Below are 26,237 nucleotides of genomic sequence, written 5' to 3'. Positions count from 1 at the left end.
ACTACCGTGACTACATGGTGCTTACAACGCTATTTCTAACCTGTGATTTCTACCAGATTTATGTTATCCATTAATTAGTTTTCGGCTTCGTATTGGCTAGATGGTACTTCAGCGACAATAAACTCCAAGGCAGAACCAGCACACGGTATACATACATGCTATTTTTATAGATATACACTCTGGTTTTTTTTGTGTGTGCGTGTGCGCCTGCCTGCCTGCCTATGTCTCGTAATACATCCTGGGCTGTGAGCTTGACAACTCAAGACAGTATTGGGTCTATTCACAATTTTAAAGATAGATTTGGGGGGCAGAATAAACAGATTTGGGTGCTGACAGTTTCTTAGAATATCAGTGTGAACCATCCCCAGACCTCTTCTACTGTGACCAGACTGATTACAAATAGTCCTTTGGCTTTCAAGTTATTTGTCAGACTGTTTCAGTCAAAACCCACGAGTAAGCTTTTTAATTGGCTTCTTACAGAGGCTGCAACTGGTTGTTTTTAGATGCCCAGATACTCATTTCAGACTTGTCTGGTATCCCAGCTCTAACACTTTGAAATGCTAATCTTTTGATCCATTCATAGTACAATGTTAATAGCCTTAGAAAAGTTTCCTGCACAATTCTCTCAGCAGAAGGGGCATTAAGATGGTGTAATTTTAGAGAATCTTTAACTAAAGAGGTATAATTCATAGACACTGAATGGCTTTAAGTTCTGCACTTAAGGTAAAATTAATCAAACCTCTATCACCACATTTTGGTTATTTCAGACTTCAGGAGGGAATAGGGTAAGACAGGACACAGCACGTTCCTGATTCTCACCCTTCAGTCCTGTTAGACACGCGTTTTCAGAAAAATAATTCAAAATATTGATGCTTATGCTGCAGTCACAGTGATAATGGCTGGGGTAAGCAGCGAATCCTCATTTTATAGCACAGACACAGGTATTTTTATGATATCTATGCCCCAAATTCCTGTGTCTACTAACGCACATCCCTCCTTGACAGGACTCAGGTGTTTGTACCACCATTTGGGACACCTGGAAGACGGCACAGTAACTTTGATTTGCTAACAGCTTGGAGGGAGGGGATGTTCACATGCACATTTGCTATACAAATTCATATTCATACTATGGCACTTGAAAAATAAAAGGAAAAAAGGAAAAAAATTATCTGTGGTGTTATTCAAGTTCAACAATGACGAGGTATTTTCTATTCTCCAGAGCTTCCTGGTCCCTGTGACCAATGGAATTACCTCCTTTAGGCATTTATGGTAGGACATTTGTGCTCGGTCTCCATTCCTCTCTTTCCTGACTGTTTGGGAAGTCATAGACCAGGCAGTTCAAACCACTTTCAAACTTTGGTGTCATTTTAGGAGATCTGAATATGGCCTCAGAGCTTATTCGAAGGCCCACACCATGATGACGATGATAACAACAATAATTATTAATAGACTTACAGAGGCACGGTGTGTTGTTGTAAATGCCGAAATTTCACTTGCATGGAGTTAACACTCTGGTACCTGAACCTATGTCCCTAAGCAGAACACCAAGGTAATACCCCTCTGAGAAAGGTTACCAGATGGTGACTTTCTTATGGTCTTATGCACTCATTTGAGATTTTAGGCTCTGAAGAAAACAAATGTATGCACATATGTATGTTCTGAAGGAAAAAAAAAAAAAAAAAAAGACCTGTTAGCCTAAGGATAGAGATTGCCTTTGGGAATAACAGCAAGCGTTCACTATGCTTCAGTCTCCTAGATAAAACATGCTGTGTATGTTTAGCTGTACAGTAAGAATAAACCTCTAGTTACTGGATTAAAGCTTTGGAAAGGTTAATCAGCCACAGGTTGTTTGGGATCGTCTCCTGATTGTTACACTACAAGCTCAACTCCATGCCACGGTCCAACAGTAAACTGATTTGGCACACCCTGGAAAGCACTATAACAAATGCGTAATGCCACAGTAACCAAAAGTTTTAGTTACAATATTTCTGAGATGGAACTTACCTCTTCCTGTAGGAATGATGGTACTGACTTGCTCAGTCCTTTCAGTTTTTCAGGATTGGAAAACAGCCTATCAGGCTGTGAAGGCACTGTAGAAACTGAAGAGCAGCAATTCAAGAGGTTTCAAAAATAAGTTTGCACATCAAAACAGTCCGATTCCATAACAGGACATGGTTAGAAACAAACAACTTCAGATGAAATACATGCACATGCAGAACCAGTTTACAGCTCGGGTGCAAGCTTCCCCCCGCCTGCCCCCCCAACTCAGAGAAGCTATCATCAGCTGTCAGCATTTGACATCTCCTATAACACTGACCAAAGAACTTCGCCTGGCAGGAGCAGAAACGTTCACCTTGCTTGACATGATGTACAAGCCTGAGTGCTGCAAGCAAATTCTCATCAAACGTGATGAAGAAAACATTTTCAGTTTACCTTCTAGATTTTCTTCCTAGAACAAGGATAAGTGCACTCACGCACTAACCATACCATTCATTGACATCGTTCGAGTCGTCATAAGGTCCTTGGTAAGAAGTTAGTGTTCAAGCCAAACTCTGTTCTTTTATTTACTCAGATTAATGGCAATAGGAACATTTGTGTATATCAAGCAATTTTTAGACCTGAACTCAGAAGTTTCAAGTACTTCTGGTTAATTATAACATGCATATCTTGTTAACGATGAAGGGTTTTTTTTTTTTTTGCAGCCCATCTCTTCAACTTTTGTATACCTCTACTGAACTTCACTTCCATGTTCTTTCACTGTACAAAGCTTAACTGCACAAACTAGCCTTGCAAAAATCCAGTTTGCAGCAAGCCCATGATTCTCAGAATTTTCCATGCTCTAACCCCACTTAATTTAAGAATGCACTAAAGCTGTCTTTGGACTGGATACACATTGTGAAATGCACCAATACTGAATAGCATATGGCAACAAACAGCCAGCTACAGGGGCACATATCTATCGCATAAAATGAAACACGGCACACATGATGGGATTGGTTGCAAAGCATGAGTTAAGCTTTTCCAAAGCTTTTGCTGTTGAAGCTCAAACAGTGCTCAACAGAGCAGTTATTGTCAGTATGCAGTTAGATGCAGTTTCCCCATTGAGCAAGTATCTAGTTCAGATGTATAACTTGTTAGTTGCTAAATAAAAAAGGATTTTTAATGTATTAGTTTAAATATCAGCGGAGAAGTCTCTCCATTGTCTGCTGGAAGAATCCTATTACTCACTTCCTGCTGCATTTTCATTCCTCTCTTGATGCTGATCAGGTTTCGGACCTGCTCAGTGCAGCATTGACAACAGTCATTCAGTAGCACAAACAGCTTTGCAATGTTATAAAGAGCATCAATATATTTTATATGTGGGGAGCTTTTTACTTCCCCAGACCCCATATGTTTCTATGTTTTGCATTGCTGTCCTCCTTTGAGGAGCTGCATCATAACAAAAGTAACATGAGTGTCCAAGTTAAGCAAAGCAAAAATACGAATAATATTTTCAAAAGAACTTGCCTTATTCTGTCCATACAGCTATCAATTTAGCTGTGTCATTTTGTCAAAACTTCACTGTTAACAAATTTAACTCAAAAATCCCCCACCCTTTTCAGATCAGTGTCTACACGTTCCATATTGAATATATAACATGCTTTCAGGAGGGGATCTCCATTTGAAAGCAAAGTGCAGTACGGTACTTAAGTCTTGTTAATTTACTGGACATTGCATGCACCCTATTACGCTACGATATATGCACTATAGGCCTCTAACATACAAAATGCTTTAAAGCATCTAAAACATGACAATAAATGCAAGTGTGCACAACTGGTTTTTAAAACTGTAGTGCCACAATGCAGTAAATAAAGAATAGTGTGTTATATTCCACCGCGTTCAGTGTTATTTGATACTCTTCTATTGTGTTCATCTTCACATGTTCTTGGAGCAGGTTTGCTTTTATTTTGCTTAGACTTGGAATTTCTAAAGGCATACAAAAAAATTTAACAGTAAGGTATCTGTAACACCCTAATGGATTGATGATATCAACAGCAGCTGATCTAGCAGTTCATCTATTGCTTAGAGTAATTCTACTTTGCAGGATTGAGCCAGGGATTGTAAGAGAGGTTCCTTTTCAACTGATATATTCTGAAGGGTCTTTTGCATGAGCAAAAGTCATCTTCCACCTTATAATGCAATAGATGAACAAACAAATTCAGTGTCTACTTAGGCCAATTCTTTCAACTGAGCTAATGTTCAAAGCTCTCAATGATTTCAGTGTTTCGTAGGCTGAATGACCAAAGGCCAAAATAATACTGGTAGGTGGCACAGAGTTTCTACAGATATAACAGGACATAAGTATATTCCTTAAGAATAAAAAAAAAACCAAACCAAACAAAAAAAACCCACACACAAACCAAAAACAAAAAAACCACACCAAAATTCTGCAAAAGCATTTAAGTCATGCTGAAGTTAATCAAATCTACAAGCACAATACAATTCTTGGTTTCAAAACTCCTTCACTAGCAAACAGAGGCCATTGAAAAAAACAAACTTCCATGCAGACACAAAAGATATTTACCATCTTCAGCACTAAGAGCTAATTCTTCCTTTGGATTATTTATTTTTCCTTTATCTGTGCAGGAAAAAAGTAACACATAGTTAGAAATTTTGCTGTTCAGTACGATAAAATGGATGGCAGTGGTAATGACAGACTCAAGAGTAATGAGGACAAAAACCCAAACAAACCAGCAGAGCCATGGGAATAGTTAAATTCAAGAGATGCTTTCTACTTCACATGCTACTTCAAGCCTACATCCAAGCAGCAGCCTCACGTTGACTCAGTTTCTATCAGTGTGCTGTTGCAACAATGTTAGTGCATACCGAAAACCTAGAAACTAGTTAGAAGCAAGCAATAGCACAAGTAGTATTAGAAGAGTAATTTGCCAACAATCGCCAACATCTTTCAAAATCTACACCTCCGCATTTCAGTTTACATTCAGTTAATGTCTTTCCCTATTAGACATGGGATAAGCGTAAAAAAAAACACTCAGGGGCAAGGTGAAAGGAGATAGGAATAATAATTTAAAAAAAAAAATCCTAGGAGGCTGCAGAGGGAAGTCATGAATGAATTTTAAGTACAATCTTGTCTCACTGTATTCTCTTAAAGCGAGTTTGGTATATTAACTGCTAGAATACACAGGTGAAACACTACTAAATGAAGACTTTTTTTTTTTTTTCTCTCCACACTTTCACTGTCTACTAATTCGACCCAAGCAAGCAGCCAGGAGACAATGGCAGTTATTGCTCATTACCGATTTGGGTAGTTGCCAATACTTTCACTACTGAAAAACTATCCAAGAAACAGTTCATCACTGATTAACACAGTGCATTTTTGATAGATGTCTGCTTCACAAACCAGTGGTGTTTCAAAATTAACACAAAGAACTGAAAACTAAACTGCATGAGAAAAGAATTCAGTTCTACAGTACAAGCTCCATGCAGCTTATTGAGGAACAAAGACAAAAAACACTACTTGGCAAAGCTGCATGGAAGACCAGCATGAACACGTTTAAGCCAAACTGGGGGTCATGGGAGACACACACAAGCTTTGTGCTCACTTGAGGTGGCTGATGGAATGTCCTCTAGACTTTTGGAAGGCATTTTCCTATCTGCACTCCTTTTCAAAGCCATCAAAACAGGGTTTAATTCTTCTTCTGAACCTGTTACAAGACAAAAGACATGAACACTGCACACATAGACATGCCATTTTAAGCAAGTCACTAAAAAAACAACCACAGATTTCTCATGAGAATCTATTAGCAAAGACAGTGAAGATTCAATGAAAATACAAAATAAATCCAAAATAAACAAAATAAATCTCTAATTTTAAAGTGTCCATTTGCTTTAAATTCTCTCAGCCATCAGGCAGGTTGGTTGATTTGCCCTGTCTAAGTATCTCTGTACTGACTAATAAGGGGGTTTCAGGCAATTAGGACACTTAATTGTCTAAGAACAATATAGGATAAACTCAGACTTTAGCCATTTTGTAACCATCTTGTTATGAATCAGCACAAAAAAGTTAATAGCTTTAGTTTTTCCCTCTGTGTAAATTTGTCCATTACATTTTCTCCCCAGTGAAAGTAACTTTGTTTCAATACTTGAGTAACAACCACAAAAAAAAACCCAGCTGTGGATCCCTGAAATTACACAATTGTCTCCAAGGACAGAATCAAGACAGTCCTAGCTCCTTCAGAAACCCTTAAGACCCTCTCTCCTCCCTATCTCACTTTCCTCCTCATCAGCCAACCAGCCAGGCCTTACAAGTGTTGCTCTCTGTAATTATGGGTAAAACCAAATTACGTTTCATTTTTCCTCATTTGTCTTGAGTTTTCACTGACTTCCATTGGAATTTCACTTTCAAACTAAAAACAAGAGTAAGTTGGCAGGCCCTGGAAACTTCACATATTTCTCAGATTCTCCAGGTGGAAAAAAAAAAAAAAAAAAACCACAAAAACCACAAACCAAAAAACAACCAAAACCCAAACATTCCCAGTGTCTCGGCAGCAGATTAAAAAGGTTAAATTACCTCCTCTACCTTAAGTTCTCCAATGACTATCACACACTATGCATTGACTATAGCTGCCACTCAACCAAATAATGAGAACCCTAGTAAACAGACCACTTCATTTATATGGCCACTTTCTAGTGCCACAGGCAGCAAAGCTAAATGAAATAGCACAGAGTATTGATATTGTCTTTATATCCAGCCATTCCACTGACAAGTATTTACCTGTGAAGACTAGCTGGTCAAACCAAAGAATGAACTCAGTCAGCCACTGATGTTTGTTTTCCCCTCTCTTTTAATCCAGTATATTTAAAAGAAATATCCGATTTTGAGTGTTACAATGTTATTAATTTGAAGGCAATGTCACAGGGGAGGAAGAAAAGGGTAAATCATGAAGACTGATGCGACTGATTCATGCTGCTAAACTCTCCTTACCAAAAAGGTAAGTGTTTGTATGTGTTTGTAAAGTATGTATTTGTAAAACACTTTCCAATGAAGGGATTTAATTAGTTCTTCCCATCCTTCCCAAATATCCAAAGCATTCAATTAAGAAATAAGTATCACACAGACTTTTGGTTAACATATTCCAAGTTGACTACCAAAAAAACTGTAGCCATGTTTAACAACCCAGCACCACAAATTTTAGAAATCAAACGGCTCACAAGTTGAACTTCCAGTTCCAGAGTAGGAATCGGAGTTTTCATCTGAAAACTTGGATCCCAAATTTGAGCTGTCCCCTTCCTCTTCATCATTATCCTTATGCTGAGACATTAGGCAGAATTGAGCTCCTTCTGGCTGGGGAGAGTTGCTCTCATCTTTAAGTGGTGTGCTTGCTCTTCTGAATTTCAACAGCGCTTTAAATTCTGAATTCTTTTCAGAGGCATCCAAGGATGTATTTTCGTCTCTCCTTCCTTCTTCATTTACCTTGAATGGCTTGATTGCAGTCATATTGGTCTCTCCTTCTACGGTAGAAGGATTAACTGGAGCAGTGTTTCTGTTTTCCTTTTTATTATTAACGCCGTTTCTTTTAGGAAGATCAGATGCTTCAGTTTCACTTACTGCAAGATCATGTACCGAAGCTTTGATATTTTGTTCTGGAGCTCCCTCTTTGATAGCTGTCTTCATCTCTGTATGACAGCTACTTAAAGCCTTATGTGGCTGTGACACTGTCATGAATAGAGTCTCTTTTTGCGATGGAAACATATGATGCCCAAGCTTCTCTTGTTTATTTAACTCTTTGGATGTTGGACATGAAACTTCAGATGCTTCTTGAAGTTCTTCTAAAGAGTGACTGAATTTTGCAATATTGGAAACAGAAGTTTTTTCTATTGTTTCTTGTATTTCTTGAGGATAACCTCTCTCTTGTTGATGTGGAGCATGCATACTTAGACTAGTCTGTATTTTACCTTGCATTTTCTTATCCATATTTTCCAGCACAGAAGCTGGTGTTTCAGAGACCTCTTTCAGTAGCTTCTGCAAATTAACATCAAACACTCCATATTCAGCCTTGGACAGTGCAGATCTTTCTATGGTCTCACTGATTTCCTGCAGCAACTCTCCATCATGGTCATGGGTCGTGCTTTTAACCTCCACCTCAGCAGTTCTCTGTACCATGCTGTCAGCATGTTTTGGTTTAGGAGGTGGCGTTTCAGAAGCCTCCTGCAGCAGTTTCTCCAAAGCAGAGCTCAAGCCACTGGCGTTGGATGGGGCAACAGACTTTTCTATGGTCTCAATGATTTCCTGTGGCAACTTTCCGTCATTGTCATAGGTCGTGCTTTTAACCTTCACCTCAGCAGTCCTCCATATTGTGCTGTCGGCACGTTTTGGTTTAGGTGGTGGCAGTTCAGAGGCCTCCTGCAGCAGCTTCTCTAAAGCAGAGCTCAAACCACTGACCTTGGATAGAGCAACAGACTTTTCTACGGTCTCACTGATTTCCTGTGGCAACTCCCCATTACGCTCATAGGTCGTGCTTTTAACTTCCATCTCAGCAGTCCTGTCAGCACGTTTTGGCTTAGTAGGTGATGTTTCAGAGGCCTCCTGCAGCAGCTTCTCTAAAGTGGAACTGAAGCCACTGGCACTGGGTGGGGCAACAGACATTTCTATGGTTTCACTGATTTCCTGTGGCAACTCTCCATCATGCTCATAGGTCGTGCTTTTAACTTCCACCTCAGCAGTCCTGTCAGCATGTTTTGGTTTAGTAGGTGATGTTTCAGAGGCCTCCTGCAGCAGCTTCTCTAAAGCAGAGCTCCAACCACTGACCTTGGATAAAGCAACAGACTTCTCTACGGTCTCACTGATTTCCTGTGGCAACTCTCCATCGTTGTCATAGGTCGTGCTTTTAATTTCCACCTCAGCAGTTCTCTGGACCATGCTGTCGGCACGTTTTGGCTTAGGAGGTGGCGTTTCAGAAGCCTCCTTTAGCAGCTTCTCCAAAGCAGAGCTCAAGCCACTGGCGTTGGGTGGGACAACAGACTTTTCTATGGTCTCACTGATTTCCTGCAGCAACTCTCCATCATTGTCATGGGTCGTGCTTTTAACCTCCACCTCAGCAGTCCTCCATACTCTACTGTCGGCACGTTTTGGTTTAGGTGGTGGCAGTTCAGAGGCCTCCTGCAGCAGCTTCTCTAAAGCAGAGCTCAAGCCACTGGCACTGGGTGGTGCAACAGACTTTTCTACGGTCTCACTGATTTCCTGCAGCAACTCTCCATCATGCTCATAGGTCGTGCTTTTAACTTCCACCTCAGCAGTCCTGTCAGCACGTTTTGGTTTAGTAGGTGATGTTTCAGAGGCCTCCTGCAGCAGCTTCTCTAAAGCAGAGCTCCAACCACTGACCTTGGATAGAGCAACAGACTTTTCTATGGTCTCACTGATTTCCTGTGGCAACTCTCCATCATGCTCATAGGTCGTGCTTTTAACTTTCATCTCAGCAGTTCTCTGGACCATGCTGTCGGCACGTTTTGGCTTAGGAGGTGATGTTCCAGAGGCCTCCTGCAGCAGTTTCTCTAAAGCAGAGCTCAAGCCACTAGCACTGGGTGGTGCAACAGACTTTTCTATGGTCTCACTGATTTCCTGCAGCAACTCTCCATCATGGTCATGGGTCGTGCTTTTAACCTCCACCTCAGCAGTCCTCCATACTCTGCTGTCGGCACGTTTTGGTTTAGGTGGAGGCGTTTCAGAGGCCTCCTTCAGCAGCTTCTCCAAAGCAGAGCTCAAGCCACTGGCGTTGGATGGGGCAACAGACTTTTCTATGGTCTCACTGATTTCCTGTGGCAACTCTCCATCATGCTCATAGGTCATGCTTTTAACTTCCATCTCAGCAGTCCTGTCGGCATGTTTTGGTTTAGGTGGCAGCGTTTCAGAGGCCTCCTTCAGCAGCTTCTCTAAAGCAGAGCTCAAGCCACTAACCTTGGATGGGGCAACAGAGTTTTCTGTGGTTTCTTTGACCTCTTCAGGCTGACCAGTATCTTTTTGGCACGTTGATTCTACACTACAATTAGTTTGTGATGTAGTATTCATGTCATTGGATGTTTTCATTCCCACCCTTGTATATTCAGAAGGTTGAAATGCAAAGTTTTCTCTGAGCAGGTTCTGCAAACCAGAACTTTCTAACTTCTTTAGGCCTAATTTGAATACATCAGGCTCAGCTTCCTGTTTAGGAAGATTGATATCTAATGGAGTAGTCTTATTCTCCACTTTTTCTATAGGTAAACATAGCCAGTCATCTCCTGCTGTCTCCTTTAAAGCATCTTTATCACCAGGTGATTGGAGCAACTGCAAGGAAACGTGATGTTCTTTTGATGAAATAACACTTTTTTCTACACATTCTTTAACTTCTTGCTCTGGAAGACCCATCTTTTCCTGGGGTTTTGAGATAACTGGTTTTCTGTCCAGCTGGACAGAGCCTGTGTTTTTTGCGTGTGTCACATTCAGACCTTTCAGGGTAGAAGATCCTAGAGGCAGCTCACATACCACAGAATCTAGTTTCTGTGTTTCTTCTCTCTCAGATGTTTGGGTTTGTTGTTGAATTAAGTCTTGCTTGCTCACATTATCTCTGCCTTTATCTTCCTCCGATTTTCTTTCATAGGTTATTGAACTAGTATTGTTTGGCAAAGAAACATTTCCCCTATCAATGCTGCTCCGTAATTTAACTCTGGTATCCCAGAAGTTTCTCAAACTGTGGAATTGTGAAGGATCTGGAATTTGATTCTTGGACTTTTCATTAATTTTTTCTTTTAAAGACAAAACCTGGAATCTGGGCTTCTGTTGGGAACAAGCAGCAACTTCTCCTTTAAGCGTTTCTTTCTCATCTTTGTCTTTCCTTTCTGGGGAAGCTGAAGTGGCACCAACACTTGGCTGCAAGTTACTGGCTTTTGGAAATGCTATATATTCATGAACTTCACCATCAGATGGAAGTGTTCTTTCTGGCTTTTCAACTGCATGGCCTGGCCCAAACTCAAAGGAGTTTTGATGTTCATTTCTTGAAGCCTGGCTTGCGCAACTTAGTTCAGCATTTCTTAACATATTCTTGCTTTGATCATCCAACCCATCAGGTAGGTACACTGGAGTTGGTTTTATTTTGTCACTTTCTCCGAGACCTTTCGGTGCACCACCGCCTGATGCATTAGTATTGATACTAACGTCTTTCTCTCCATGACTGGGCATAGTTTTATAGCTTTCCCAGAATGCTCTGATCTTCCTTATTCTTCTTTTTTCTTGTATTGCCTTCTCTGATTCATATTTCTGAGCTGGTAGCCTGTGTTCTTGATGTTCTGAGAGATTTGATTTTTGATTTTGTTGCCTGATTTCTTGACCCCATTCTTCTTCTTCTTCACTTCTTGTACAGTCAAATTCAGTTCGTGATCTGTCATTTTGCTCCTCATTCTCTTCCCCTTTTTTAGGTTTCATTGTCTGTTTTATCAGCTGTATATCTTCTGAAATAAACGATGTAGGTGAAATACTGTTCTGTTGTTTAATCTTTCTAAATGGTAACTCTTCTGTAACTTCTGTTTTTCCATCCATGCTAGGCCCCCTGTGTTCAGTAGGAAGAACTGCTGTTCTGGTTGAGAAGTCCACTTCCTCTTTGGGTTCCCTGCCTTGGGATCTAGCTGATACATGTTTCCTATCTTCAGTACCAGAACTTCTTTTAAACCAATCTAAAACTTTTGATACAGATTCATCGGCCACTTTCATGAGTTCATCAGCACGTCTGTCAGCCTTGAAAGTAGTTTTAGCATCTCGCTCCTCAACAAGATCAGGCTTACCTTGTTGAAGACTTGTAGAATTGGTGTCTGGCACCTCATGTGCTTCTGTCTTAGCAGGAAGCTGATGTTCATCTATAACGTAAACAAACTTATCAGAGTTAGGAATCAGACACGTAACTCTACAAATGTTTGATCCATCTTGAAAAATCTTTCAGGTTTTTTTTTTTTTTAAACTGTTAGCAAAGAAAATAGTTCTCTGTCCTTGTGTTTTTTGAAAGAACCATACTGCAGGCAATAGAGTGAAAAATAAATTCCTGCACTGAGATATCTTACTGGAAGATTAATCATATTACTTTTGAGGGTGCGAGCAGATAAGATTGGTTATCCCCATTCTAAAGGGAATGGCTACATTGAAGAGGGGGCTGGGCAGGGGAGGGGAGCAACCCAGCATATTTGTGTTTAGTCCCATGAGCAAATCCCCAAGTCACAACTGGATTACTACCAAGGACAGTCAACAGTAGTACACCAAAAATTATTCAGTTGCCATGCAGACAGATCTACCAGGCCTCGTGACAGGAATTTTATCCAAATGCTATCACTTCACCTTCATCATCCACAATAAAGGTGCCTATCCAGGCTCTGATCTGCTTGTTAATGCTTAAGAATACAAACAGAACATAATCTAAAAAAATATTGATGACATTAGAACATTAAAATACAACGAAGTGATTTAGAATTCAATTCTGCAGTATGTAGCACATTCCTACTATTTCTGTTTCCTAGTTGTTAATCTTAGATACAAGTGATTTAAACATTAATGAATATGTGCTATATGCTATTGCATTCTGTCCCTCACTCCTATTAGTCTCTTACCAGCGAAGTTTTTCTGTGACTTTGATTCATGGCTCAAGAACTGGTTGGCTTTATTTTCACGTGTCTCATCGACACTCGGTTCATTATTGCTATTTGGCAGGATTTTGCTGGAGGTCTTCTGTGGAGTTTCAAGTTTCTTAGGAGTAATTGTCTTTGTCTGCAAGCCTTCATTAACCAGGAAGACTGACCTATTAGTGTCACAAGGACCAGATGCCAAGGTATCATCTTGTAAGCCATCTATTGTTTTTACTTGTAAAGCTGATGAATAGGTTCCCAAAGGCTTTACAGCAGAAATTTGCTTATTCCCAAATGAATCTGATCTAATAGCATCATTTCCACCACTCTTTATTTCGTCAGATTCTAACAAATCAAATTCTCCTTTTTCTCTACCATGGTGTAGCTGTGGGCTTTGCAGAGGTTCTCCTTTACCTGTGCTAGATGAGAACCTCACTTGTTTTAGCTTTTCCAGTGAAATTTGTGTGGAGTCTTCCACTTTTTCCGTAAGAGAGTTCTTCTCAGCTTCTCCTTCAAAAATAGTTGCAGTAGGAAGAGCATTCTTTTTCTGAACATCTAACATCTGACTGACGCGAACTTCTGAGTCAGTGGAACTTGAACTTGAACTGCGCTTCAGAATGCCCCTGGGCGGTGTACCAATGCCATTAATCCTCTCAGTCTGTTTGGCTGGTTTTGGAAGAAAGTCTTCTCTTTGTGACACAGGATCTGTTGCTTTGTGAATTAATTTCCTAGCTTTTGGGACAGGACGCTTAACTAGCCCTTTCTGTGATTCATCAGTAGGTTCTACAGAAGGCTGCTTATGTTTCTCTGTTTCATCATTTTGTAAGTTTGGTTTAGGTTGGCTCTCTTCTGAGAGTGATAAAATTTCTGTAAGACACAGACAGAGAAGAAATCATGAGTCTACATGACATTCATCTGCATAAACAGAGGGCTATGACACAGTGCAGATCTAGAATGCAGTGATTATATTGGTTTATTAAAAACACCTGCAGTAAAACACAGGAGGAAATTCAGCATAGGTGTGGATTTCATTTGTATGTAACGGGAATTTTTAACTGATGAAAATCCTGCAGTTATTTCTGATTCTAGAAATATTAACTATTTGATGATTTCAAAGACGGAGAGCACACCAAGTTTTTGATCAGCGTTATTCCTGCAAGGGACAAACTTTGCAGGGAAGGGCAGCTTTTGAATATGCATATAACTCTTCAGGTTCAGAAGATAAACGGCAACCTACAGAAATGGAAACAGGCTATTTCCACATTCATATGGACCAAGGTAAAATGCAGAAGTGATCTCCCAGTAGGGAGATGACTTTTTTTATTCCTAATGTGCAAGTCTTCCTTTTTCCTGTTGGCAAGTTTCATAACAGAGACAGGAGAGTAATTTCCACGTATGAGCCTCTAAATTACAACTTCAAATGCATGGGTTGCGATAATATCACCACTCATCTACTTGTTTGCAGAGAATACTGCAGGAAAGGGAGTATTTGAAAATAAACAGGACTGAGAAAACAAAGGGGAAAAATAAGGATCAAAGAGAGTTAGGCTTCTTCTGTTGAGCCAATAGCAGCAATGACTGGAAGGTCATAAAGAGCGCTACACCAAATTCAAGGAAATTTCTCTGTTCTCTTAACAGCAATTCAGGACAAACAGCCCTCTTGGACAAAGTGCTTAATACTGACTAGAACTGTGAGTAAAAGAAAAGAAGAAAACTCATTTACTCACATAAACAGCCATTTCCTGAGTATATTCACATGTTTTACATGGGGTTTGAAATTAACTCGTTGATAACTCCAAGTAGTTAAGATAAAATAGGTTTTGATATCTTACAAAAAGAAGTAATGAAAGTAAAAATAATTTCCATGTAAACCACCAAGAAACTCGCAGTCATATGCTAAATAAGTATATTTACCCTTCTTTGATAGCTGAGGTAGAGCGGCTGGTCTCTTTTCTGATTCCCCACTGTTCAAGTTATCAGCTGATGCAGTGGAATTAAATGGATTTCTCCTTTGCTAAAAGAGGAATGAACATTGTAATTGCAGTCAACCTGTTCTATCAGTACAGTCTTAACAAAATAAATGAAAATGCAGTGATTTCCTCTGCCTCACTACCCTGTCAGCAAAGAATCTGAAAGCATGCCTCTTAAATTGGATACATGACAAAAAAAACCTAAACTATATGAACCAGGGAATTATCAGAAGTGCTAGTGATAACCTCATCCTGTTCTTTTTTCAGTCACCAACAGCATAGATAAGGCACCACTTAAAGACACTTGAAAATCCCAAGTTGTTGCAAGTTAAATAATTTTATCTCTACTTCTGTGACTTTAGAGATATTGGAACACAGCAAGACAATTCTCTTCAGTGGCTGAAGAGACTGGAAATAATGTCAAGCACAGACAGCCACTAATTATGGCTGTAACAGCACTTTAGTGCTGAACTTTTAGTGGTTTCCATTACCTCCCTCCGAAACAAACAAACAAAAGCCTCTCATTTTTTCCAACTTACTATCTTTCTTCCTCAAATCTTTAATTATCTTTACCACTGAAGCAAAGAAACACACAAAATGTAAAAGGTAACTTCTGCTATATTCAATACCAATCATACCTTCACTGGTGAGACTGCTGCCTTCACAGGTCTTTCCTCAGGTTTGTCTAACACAGAGGTTATTGCCTTAGAACTGCAAAGAAAAAGCATATAACAACTTCAGCAAACAGGACATTACTTTAAGCCTTTTTCAAAAAGCAAAACAGATTCATTTATACATACTCAAATATAACGACTTGGCACCTTAAGTTTTCTATTTAGGCTGTTCTCATCAGATGTAGAAGCAAACCTTGTCCTTTCCATAGCAAGGGGATATTCTCGGTGCTTTGTTTCCTTGCAAAAATTTCTTTGCTTGTTAAAGAATTCAATACAACTTATACTTGGCATGACAGAAACCGTATTTTTGCTATCTTTCAGATTTTTGAGCAGGCTTTATGTAAAGATAGCCACGCTCCAAACAATACCAGTGTTGCTGTCTCCATCCTTGTCCTACATTTTACTCCTAGGACTGAAATCAAAGTGGAGAAAAATGCCAAAATCTGATAAAAATCGAGTTTTGCAAAGTGTCCAAGTCAGAAAAATCAGAGGAACTCAATCACCACTACAGCAAAGATGTGACATGCCACAGATGACAACACATGCCCTCAGAGGTACAGCTTCTAAGCTATTCTTTGAATTAAGATCTGTAAAATCTATGGTTTGATAGTATAAGTGAATTAAGTTATTTCTTGTGATCCTGACTAAGTATAGCCCAAATAAGGCAAAATTAAAACAGCTAGAAGAGACAGCTCCGACATTATATTAAGAAATATTTCCTCTATTTGCAGAATGATGCAAGGGGTTGTTTTTTTTTTTTTTTTCCAAAACAATCAGATTTTCATAATTTGAGTGTATCTAAACATCTCCGATACGAAAAAGCATTTGTTTTTTGAAGATGGAAGTCAGATGTGGATTTAAATATGGTCTTCATATAACAACCACATTCAGTATCTTAACTCTATATAGAAAATGCTTGCATTAACCAACCTACATGTTTATGATTTCGGGGATGGGGGAAACAGTAAAAGGCAGGGAAAATGAATATTCTCCAGGTAGGAAATATGACCTCAGGGTAGGAAGGAAAGCAACTCCTACAGTTTTTTCTAATATAGATGTACAAAGAGATTCCGATACACAGTATTTATTTTGTCAACGATCTTTGGCATGGGTGAAAAGCCTTTCAGATATTGATTGGTAAGTAGCAGAGCCCCGAGACAACGCTTTTGAGGGCAGATGTGGTATCTCAGGACAAGAAAACAGCTCCCAGCTCTCATCAAGTTCCAGGTTCAGCCAGGAGCTGCCTCCTCACATGGACAAAGATCTCTCCAATCAGCTAACTGGCAATAGTCTGCCCTGCAGACTCTCTCATCTACATCATCTACTACGCAACAGGACAAACATGATTTTTTAAAAAAATTCTCTCTTTTAAAAGGTCTAGGTCATGAATGCTTCAACCTTTCCCTCATGTTAAACAAGGAAAATACTGTTATGTACCCTGGGCTGCAAGAAACCGATAAGACATTCTTCGGTCTTTTTACAGGTGAGAAGGTAACTAAGTCTCATTGAACATACCCAGTCCCACAATATTTCAATGCAATGCTACTTAAGGTTTACCATAGAATAATTAAAGAGTTGTTAATTTAGCATTACGTCCTGAAAACCCTGCTCTAAAGAAAACATAAGGTAGAGAAAAAAAAAACACCACGCCCAGGATCCTATAACTAAGTTTCACAACAAAAGGTCTGAAAATATGAGTCTACCTTCAACTCATACAGGTGGGAAAGCTGAACAAAGAGTTCCCAGATATGCTGCATTCACAAGGCTCATCTAAGAGAGCGTATGAAGCCAAGTTGATAAATAGACCCAGATTAAAAAATTCCTGCACTGCAATTCAGCAAAACAGAGTGCCGAGAACCACAATGAAGGCCCAAACTCCACACAGACTGGACAGGAACCAAGAGGCAACAAGGCCAAGGCCAGAGCAAAACTGGAGAAAGGGGTTATAGATTTGCAGGCGATGTCAATACAGTCTCCTCAGAAATGACCTCCCATTCAAACAAAGAAGCTTTCCTGGGCTCATCCTGAAGGCTAGAGAATCTGGTGCAAGGAAAGCTAGTGCAATTTAATGGTACTCCATAAAAATGTCCTTACCTAGGTATCCCAGCACCCCTATTATTTCAAAAAAGTTACATGGATTTTAAGAATTAGTGCTTTTGAGCAAATTTTCACTTTACAGAACTCTAGGACCCACACTTGTCAACTGTTCAATGTAAGCTAAGAATATTTTCTAGCCTAGGGAAGAAAAACTACAGATCATAATTTGAAAGATAAAACCCCTTTAACATTGCCCTTTTTTGAGATTCAGCATATAGACAGATGGTATCGCTGAACAGTAGTAATATTGACAGTCTGAGTCACTCTATGAAAACTCGTTCTGTGCAAGGTTACACCTTTACCAACCAGGTGTGTGAAGTGTCGTTGAAGGTTCCAGCATGCAAGAAAAGTACCACAGTGATATAACGCCCAAGAAAAAAAATCGTTCATAGCTTCATTACTAAATTTAGATATATGGGGCGTGGGGATGAAGATCACTATGCTAATTTTAAGAATATAGTTGTGGGCTGATTTCTGTTCCACCTAATACAGCAGCACCCTGACTCAACAGCAGCTGAACTGGCCCCAGGGCTGGATTTGACCCTCAGCAGTTTACAAACAGATCTACCGGAACTGAACTTTCTTCGCATTCAGTAAGAATTGTTTTGGTTTAAGAATAGGATCCAGAACAAAAAAAAGTGTTATTTGTTATCACATATCTTCTGGTCCCAATCCTCAGGTTAGCAGTTGTTCAGTTTATGCGAAGCCTCCGAGGCAGTGCTGGCCTGAAGCCCGCTCTTGCAGGAAGAAGGGGAGAAAAAACCCCAAACCCTAAAACCCACAACTCCCACAAACCTACCCTTAAAGTAGCACTTTAAAATGTTTTAAAAGTCCAAGTGCTTGAACCAAGTATAGCATTTGAATGCTAGAAGCTGCAAACTCAATTTATACAACATCAAGCTCCAGAATTATATTCTGTTTCATCCTCTCAGTTCTAGCCATGTTGAGACTAGGGCATTGCAAGAGGAAGAGTCAATTAATTCCTTGTGTCTCTGCTATCCCAACAGCAACATTAAATGTTTGTGGTGTCTAGGCTTTCCCTTCCCACCCCAGCGCTGTGTGTGTCCCCTCAGCTCCTGATCAGCTGCTGCCATTAGAGACAGGCCCACAGCCATGTCAGACCAGTTTCTTTCAAAGTCCAGTATCAAGAGACCAGAAAGGAGGAGGATTTTAAAAACATATGGCACCTCCTGCGATTTCCCACATGCAATGTTGCGGAGACTAATCTCAGTCATAGCGAAATAAGCCCATACTGAAGTTATAAGCAATGAATTGCACATAGTCCTGCCACGTTCGCTTGCTTCCGCTTTTGACATTTTAGAAGCAAATAATCTGAGACATCTAACCAAGTATTTATCCAAAGTAAATGCAAGTAAGCGTCCAGCCCAGATATTCTAGATCACTTCCTAAGGTCCACTTCCAACTGTCTCATAAATCCTGGACTGTGTCAGCTTGCTTTAGAGGGAAGATCTTGAGCTATTGGTGAGAGTATGAGCACACATGAACAAGCTGATTAATTTCTGGCACAATTTGGAGCCACAATTTGGATGCTGGACAGCATCATCAAGCTTCGCATGGCTGTGACCTGAAAGAAGTCATCAAATCACCTCCAGTTAAAAGACTACTATCAAGTTGGTCATATTCCAAACAATTGTCTACATGTGCTTAAACCTCATTATGTTATACATTTTTGAAGAGGCTGCCCTGGCAGTTTATGAAATATATTACTCTTTATCAATCACACACAATTTGTGGAGTTGTAATGGTAAGAACAACATTATAAGGCTGTACTACTTTTGAAATATCATCGTCTTTTCCTGATGTGCAAGATGACATGCAAAATATTCTAAAAGATACATTAAACAGCAGCATGTCTTGCCCTGTCCATAAAGAAATAACTCTATAACAATCTCCTGAAGGTAAAAGCCACCTGTAAAAAAACTACATTCAGTAACAACTCTGTCAGCATTATCAGCCAACTTGGGGGCGGAGGGGGGAGCTAAGCTCTTTCTTGTGATAAGCAGCCTTTATCACCCTTACTGTACAACTTCATTTTTTGGGAAGTCTATAACAAAGCAGTTTATTTGACCTTTTTCAGCACAATTTCAGATGTGAGCAAGAAAAATATCCCTTTGAGTTCACTGATAATGATACATAAAGGATAAGAAAGACCAGTCATGCAAGCCAGAGTTTAAGACTTACACCAACCTTTGGTGCCATTCATCGTGAACGTGCATGCCCAGTTTGCAGACCACGAAAGTGAAAGATTCAACTGCTACTAGATACTGTACAAATGCATAGTAGGAGACAAGCCTTGCTGCAAAGAAAAAACAGATGATGTACAGAGAAGGACTTAGAAGACAGACAAGAAAGTGAAAGGTTACAGAGCTGATCAATGGCACAACCAGAAGTAAAACAGTCATCCTAAGAGGTAACTCGGGCTCTTACCTCACTCTGTTCACTGAAAGCACAAACAATAGCTACCTGTGTTACCCTGGTTCTTGTTTCCTCAGTGGTGTTGAGGAATCTGGCCATTTAAAGAAATTTCCTTTCCACCTGATGTCACCCTAAGAGATGTGCACTTTCCTTTTCAAATGCAGACTTTTTGAAAGCTTTTCACAAAGCCAATTAATTACTACATGTAAATACTTTAAAGAGAAGACGCGCCTCTCTCTCAGAAATCAACTCAAGATATTTCAAAGCAAAATAGAGCTGTTTGGGATGTTTACAGACTTGAGATAGAGTGATTAATACAAAACCCTCCGTAGTTCAGCAACTACTTGTTATCCAGCTTTCCTGCAACAACTATAGCCATTCAGGCATATCCAAGCTGACTGTCCTGCCTTACTCTGAATGGAAGCCTCTCCCTTCCAGAAAGACATTTATTTTTCTTGGTAGAATCTGACTTATTTTCCACGAGTATCCAAAGATTCCGGTTATCTCCACCTGAAATACATTCGGTCTCCTTAAAAAGTCTCAGAGGTCTTAAACTGTGCACCCCAAAAATCTGGAAAATTCTGAAGAGCAATTTCTCAGTTTCTGATTCTTCGTATGATCCAAGCTTAAAATTCAGGCTGAATCAACAGTCTCGTCTCATTAACTGAATGAAGAGATGCAGAGGTTATTGTCCCCCTGTTACTAACTGCACAGGACTGATCATGGTCAGCTACTCTAACCAGAAATTCCTGTCCTCATTTCTGGGAGCCAAACTAAATTGTGACATGAGAACATGTGTGGAACCATCCTATACACCATTGACAACTTTTTCCTTGAAGAGGTAAGCCGAAGATTGTTCTGCATTTGAATGCAGAACAATTAACAATGCATGACTATTATTTGTCAGCCTTTCATGTGCACAGATTCCTTGGGCAATTCTGAGGAAACATTTGATGATCTTTGAAATAAGAGGCAAGTACAACATTTTGGATGGAACTTACAGCTCACAAGTTTCACCAGTCCCGATATATACATACTAAGTGTGATTAAGCAGACTGCTTACCTTGAACTAGATTTCAGTTGTTGTTCTTCTTCTTGAAGTTCCACAATGCCATGTAGTTCTGGTGGCACAAAGACTTCTTTATTAACATTGTTCACCCAACTGTTCTTTGCTTTGTTTGATTTGTTCTGACTCACTTCAGCTAAAACATGAAACAAGAATATTGTCTCCCATATGTTCATGCAGGATTTCTTAAGAAGCAAATACAAGTATTTGCATTCAGTCCTACAGCTATTTCAAAAGTCCACTATACTTTAATTGTGTACAGAAGCAGATCTGGTGCCTTTTAAAGAATTTTTTTTTTTTTAACGCTACTAGAAGTGTCACCTACTGCTCTGAATACTTCACTCTGCTACTCCAGGTACATCTGCTTTAGACCTTACAATGATCCTAAATGGAGAAGTTTTCTACAGCAACCCTGGTAAAGACTGATCCTGTAGTTCTTGCAGCTAGATAAACATCAAAAATTCAACCTTGGTGTCCTGAGGAAACAAAATAATTAAACCATAGGAAACTGAAAATATGTTGAAGTTCAGTTAATCAAGTCAATTATTCCCTTCCTACAGCAGTAAACTGAAAATTGGTCATAACTCTCATTTAAGCAGGTGGCTAATCCTTTATGGATAGAATTACCACAAGAAGTTAAGAAGGTAAGTATAAAAAAACCCCAACCAAACAAAAAGCCCCACCTCATTCAGTAAATGCAAACACATTTGCATTTCTTTCTGGGGTGGGACAGATTCTTAGTCTGGTAACCCCTTTCAGAGTCAAAACATTAGTTTTGCTGCTGCTTTTTGCACTTCTCCAACAGTTTAGAAATGAAGAATTTCTGTGTGTGCAAAAATAAGCAAGGTTTTTGTTCTCACTTTTGCTATCCATAACTGCAAGCAAAAATATCTTGACATCTAATGAGTGACTGAAACCAAGCAATTGCACATAGTTCTAAATATACCAGTATGCCCCTTTGTTCGAGTAATAAGACTGGGAATAATTAACCTTCCTTTAAGACAATATGGCTTTAAGTACTTTGCTTTAAGCTATAAGTTACTGGTAAATTTAGCTAGAATTTTACAGCTGATTTTCATAACCTTCAAGTCCAAAACCAGCTAAAACCACAAACATGCCGCACTAACCACCTGTGATTTTTTGCATTCTTTTCCACTTCAGGCCTTTTCTTGTTAACTTAAAAACCCCAAACCATCACACAGTAACCTCAAACTGACTAGACTGCCATTATCCACTCATCTCTGGGAATACAGGCATTGAGAAGGTGTAACATTGCAGGATTAGACACAGGAAAACAAGGCTGAGTTGTAGTTACAAAACCTATAGAAAGTCGCAAGCTGTAGTCCATCCACAGCATTGACAGAAGTACCTTACTTGTTTCACTAGCACAAAGCAAAATCCTGCAATAGAACTTAAAATAAAGATTGCAAATTTCAGTACAATCTGGTGAGAATAATAAGAGTCTTGCCCTTCTAAGTCAAAAGGATTTAGTAGAACTAGAGGACGTTAAGACGGGATGGGGGTCAATTTCTCTAAGAAAAAAATCACTTTCTGTACAGAAAATGACAAAATAGACCAGGACTCTTCAGATTACAAAGTCAGATGCTGAGAGATTTGTAATAGCAGTCTATAAAATCCTGTATACTATATTATATATGTTTTTGTGAATATAGATCGACTATTCACTTTCTCTCCCAGGGATAATGTTAATGGTGATCAGTTCAAAACCGGAAAAGGAAATCATCACTTCTTATGTGGAAAACCTTCATTTTAAAATGCCTCGCAACTGGACATGGAGAATGTTCAAGAGGTATGGCTTTAAACAACATCTTGAACAAATTAATGGGGGAAAAAATAATCCAGAAATACCGCCTCCGTTGCAAAAAACGTCTGAGGTGCAATTGGCTGCAGGCTGGTCCTGGCCTTGGACCCTACACATGCTGCCAGGCGCTCTCAGGGGCAGGGTGCTGGGAAGACAAGCTTTTGGTCTGGTCCAGTAGACCAGCTCTTATGTTCTACTCTTTTGTTTTGTTTCTCTCCAAACAAAACACTGTGCTTACTTCTGATGTTAAACACAATGCATTATCTTCCCACATTTTATTTTTTTTTTAACTAAGAGTTTCAGAATATAATATGATCAAATGAGCACTAAGCTTGTCAACATTACTCTGTTTACACACAATATACTACTACCTATCTGTACTACTAAATTAATGCTTGCAACTGTGATCTGGCACATGAACACAACTGGCTTTACCAAACATTTTTAATAGATTATTTGGGGGCACCCACCATGATGTCGGGAACAGTGGGTGCATTTAAAGGCAACGTGGACACAGGATGCCAGTTCTAGCTGCCAGAGCTCCCGACACATATATTTCAGTAGTTATAACCACTAGCTCTAGCTCATGGTGCCTACCATTTCAAATCAACTTGAAGTACCTTTGGTCTCCTTAAAAATAAAAAAAAATAAATTAAGCCTCAGAGGTCTCAAACTGAGGACCCAAAAGCTTGGAATTCCATACTAAAAAGCAATTTTCTCAATCTCTGATTCTTGGCACATTCCAGGGTAGCTCACAGGGCCTCAAAACTGGAAATGACAATGCAGTCCAGGAGTGCAGAGGGCTTTTAGTCCTACATGTAAACACAAGCCTGTCCCTCCTGTTAGCAGTCATCACACAGAATTCTGTCTTTAATACATAGCACTGGAAGTGAGGAAAGCTTACACCACAAACTACATGGGAAATCTCTCTTTGCATCATTTTCTGCTTGTAGAGATACCAATATTACTCTTGTATTTCACAGACAACAGCGTCTGAAGTTAGCTAAGTAAGAGCCAGCCTTTCCAAAATAAAATATAAACAAAATGCTTACCAAGAGTGGCAGGCTTCCGTCGCATGGAAGCTCTAATAATATCTGCTCCGTGAATCTTATCTCTGTGCCTCTTTGACTTTGCTTCATAAAACCACTGCCCGCTCATATTCTTCAGCTGAACATCATCTTTGACTTTTTCTGGTAAATGCCTGGGAAGGGGGAAAAAATTTGAATAAATGAGATACAAATACAATCTACTTACCTGTGTGAATAGAATAAAAGTCAGATATTTTTGTTTGTTTGTTTGTTTTGGAGGGGTGGGGTGGGAATGTTGTGGTTTATAGCTTTGTTGGGTTTTTTTTCATGACTGTCTCAGCATGCTATTTCCATCTTCTGACCTGTTACTCTCATTTAATTATGAAGGATGACAATGAGCTAGAGAGGGAAGAGTCTCAGCCCTGTTACCCTCAGCGCATCAGTTGATGTAACTCTCTCAAAAAAAAGAAAAACCACACACACATATGCTTTGCTATGATAAACCCTCAAGCAGAGACAGCCCTGGAGAAGTCTCCAGTAACTGCAGATCTTGACTTCTTGCCTCCAAAGGCCAGTTTTCCAAGGTTAAAACTGAGATAAGCTAGCAGGGCAGTGTAAGAAATCTGTGCCAAAATTAAGTCCATAGCTGTTCTGGGACTCAGAAGATGCCTTCTGGGGCTCTTCATATGGCACTACTTCTACACACACATTCCAAAAGTGCACTGGAAAGATGGTGCCATTTTATCCATGGGTTACACAAAAATCCTTATATAAATACAATGAGTTACAAAGGAAGACAGCATCACATGGAAGAAACAACAAAATAAGTTTGTGCAGTTTATTCATCTGCATGTATCCATCACATGAAGTGCAGCCATTTTAAATACTGTGGAGCAAATTTTTGGTAATTTGATTTCAGGCTTCAGGGTCACCCTGCTTTTACAAAGCATACTTTTAACAGAATGAAGAGTTGCTGTGTGCAACTTGAGAGGTTGTTTTCTTTTCTCGTTAGGCGTATAACGCAGTAGGCATATGCTTATGCATGGTCTGGGGACTAACCTGCAGATCGGGAAAGTTACTATACAGATTTAGAGAGTACTTAATAATAAAAAAGTTAAGTCAAGCTTCATCTGCCTTCTCCATTTATGCCCTTTCCTTCAGCAAACAAGCTGGTAACAGAGCCCAAGAGAGAAATCAAAACAAATCAAGTTACTCAAAGACTTTAAGGCTAAACACAGTCCACACTGCTGCGGGATGGTGCTATCTTCCACAGGCCTGATGGCCAATCATAGAATGGTTTGGCTTGGAAGGGACCTTTAAAGGTCATCTACTCCAACCCCAAGGAGGTTCATGCCAGTTTTACGTTGCTCATGCGTTTAGAAGAAGGAACTTCTAGTGCAATCAAGCAGTTATGATGACAGTCCTTGTATTATAGGTTGCAGATTTGACCGTCGAGTACAGACAACCATTCACAGCAGAGAAAGGACGCTGAGCCAGTCCCACCTTCACATTAACGTAGGCCATTCTCACCTGTCACTCACCCTCTCCTTCATCCTTGTATGGTCAGAAATGAAAAGGCTTATTTGAATGCATCAGAATTTGAATTTGAATACCTAAATTTCTTTTTGAAAGTACTGTCAACAGTCAGTCCCTCCTAGGTGTGTAAACAACCTCTCTGTCTCGAATCAGTTGCGCACAGTTGAGGCTGCCAGGAGTTGAGGCCACCATTGGCATTTTTAATGCCAAGATTCAACAGTCCGTTGCATTACTGGGCCGTTTAAATTCGGCCCTCCCTCTTGCTTATAACTCTGTGCTTCTCTAAGAGCCAAAATACACACTTCTCATATGCTGCAGGTCTTCCAAGTTGGAGCAGGAACACAGCAGTAGCTTCCCTCTGTCCTCAAGCAAATATATTACTCAGATATGAGCCAACTCCTCATTGCTCAGCCAGTTTATGAACACAGCCAGCAGGAACAGGGGAAATATGGCACGCAAGAACTTTTTACCCAGATGACTGCTTCTCCCTTTCACCTTCTTTCCCATGTGTTATTTGCCTTCTCAGAACAGATGCTCCTTAGGGCTAGGGACTGGCTTTTCAGCTATTTGTACAGCCTGCAGGGCAGCAGAGCTCTGACCCCAGCTAGTGCTTCAGGGCAGTATGACAACACATGCCAAGGGAGGCTCTCTAGCGGGAAGGTACTGAGTCACAGGACAAGTATTCAATGCCCTCACCCTGTTTGATTCAACCCTTTTACCCCAGATACTGCTCACTCCTTTCCCCTTTGTATTCAACCACTGAAACTAGGGTGTGGTAGGAGACCTTCACCAGTCAGCTCAGACCGATAAATCGCTGTAGAAGCGGACAGGATCCCAGGCCTCTCAGCTGTGTCAGCCTACTTACCTGTTGTTGGACTCTCAGATCTGCAACCGATTAACATAACATAAGCAAGACAGACAGAGGCATGGATTTATCATGGCTCTAGACTCTCATTAAACACCACCCAT

General features: G+C 39.9%; 1 protein-coding gene across 2 annotated transcripts in view; it reads right to left on the bottom strand.

Moving 5' to 3' along the window:
- The window catches only part of SYTL2 (synaptotagmin like 2), a gene marked incomplete at its 3' end in the record, with an annotated part of 41,943 nt that overhangs the window by 8,577 nt on the left and 7,129 nt on the right, over positions 1–26,237 (bottom strand). The window contains exons 2-11 of one of the 2 annotated variants that reach the window (XM_082337881.1): positions 23,757–23,905; positions 20,880–21,018; positions 15,248–15,320; positions 14,554–14,653; positions 12,625–13,506; positions 11,812–11,883; positions 5,604–5,705; positions 4,565–4,618; positions 3,229–3,276; positions 2,005–2,099 (exon numbers count right to left, since the gene is read on the bottom strand). In XM_082337881.1, the coding sequence (XP_082194007.1) occupies positions 2,005–2,099; positions 3,229–3,276; positions 4,565–4,618; positions 5,604–5,705; positions 11,812–11,883; positions 12,625–13,506; positions 14,554–14,653; positions 15,248–15,320; positions 20,880–21,018; positions 23,757–23,905 (1,714 nt within the window). The remainder of the gene's footprint in view (positions 1–2,004; positions 2,100–3,228; positions 3,277–4,564; positions 4,619–5,603; positions 5,706–11,811; positions 11,884–12,624; positions 13,507–14,553; positions 14,654–15,247; positions 15,321–20,879; positions 21,019–23,756; positions 23,906–26,237) is intronic. The other variant, XM_082337882.1, reaches the window with a different exon arrangement.

Source organism: Platalea leucorodia (genome assembly GCF_965183815.1).
Source record: "Platalea leucorodia genome assembly, chromosome: 2".
NCBI classification, from domain to species: domain Eukaryota; kingdom Metazoa; phylum Chordata; class Aves; order Pelecaniformes; family Threskiornithidae; genus Platalea; species Platalea leucorodia.
The sequence above is the reverse complement of the archived record's forward strand: the minus strand, read 5'-3'. Positions and strand labels throughout refer to the sequence as shown.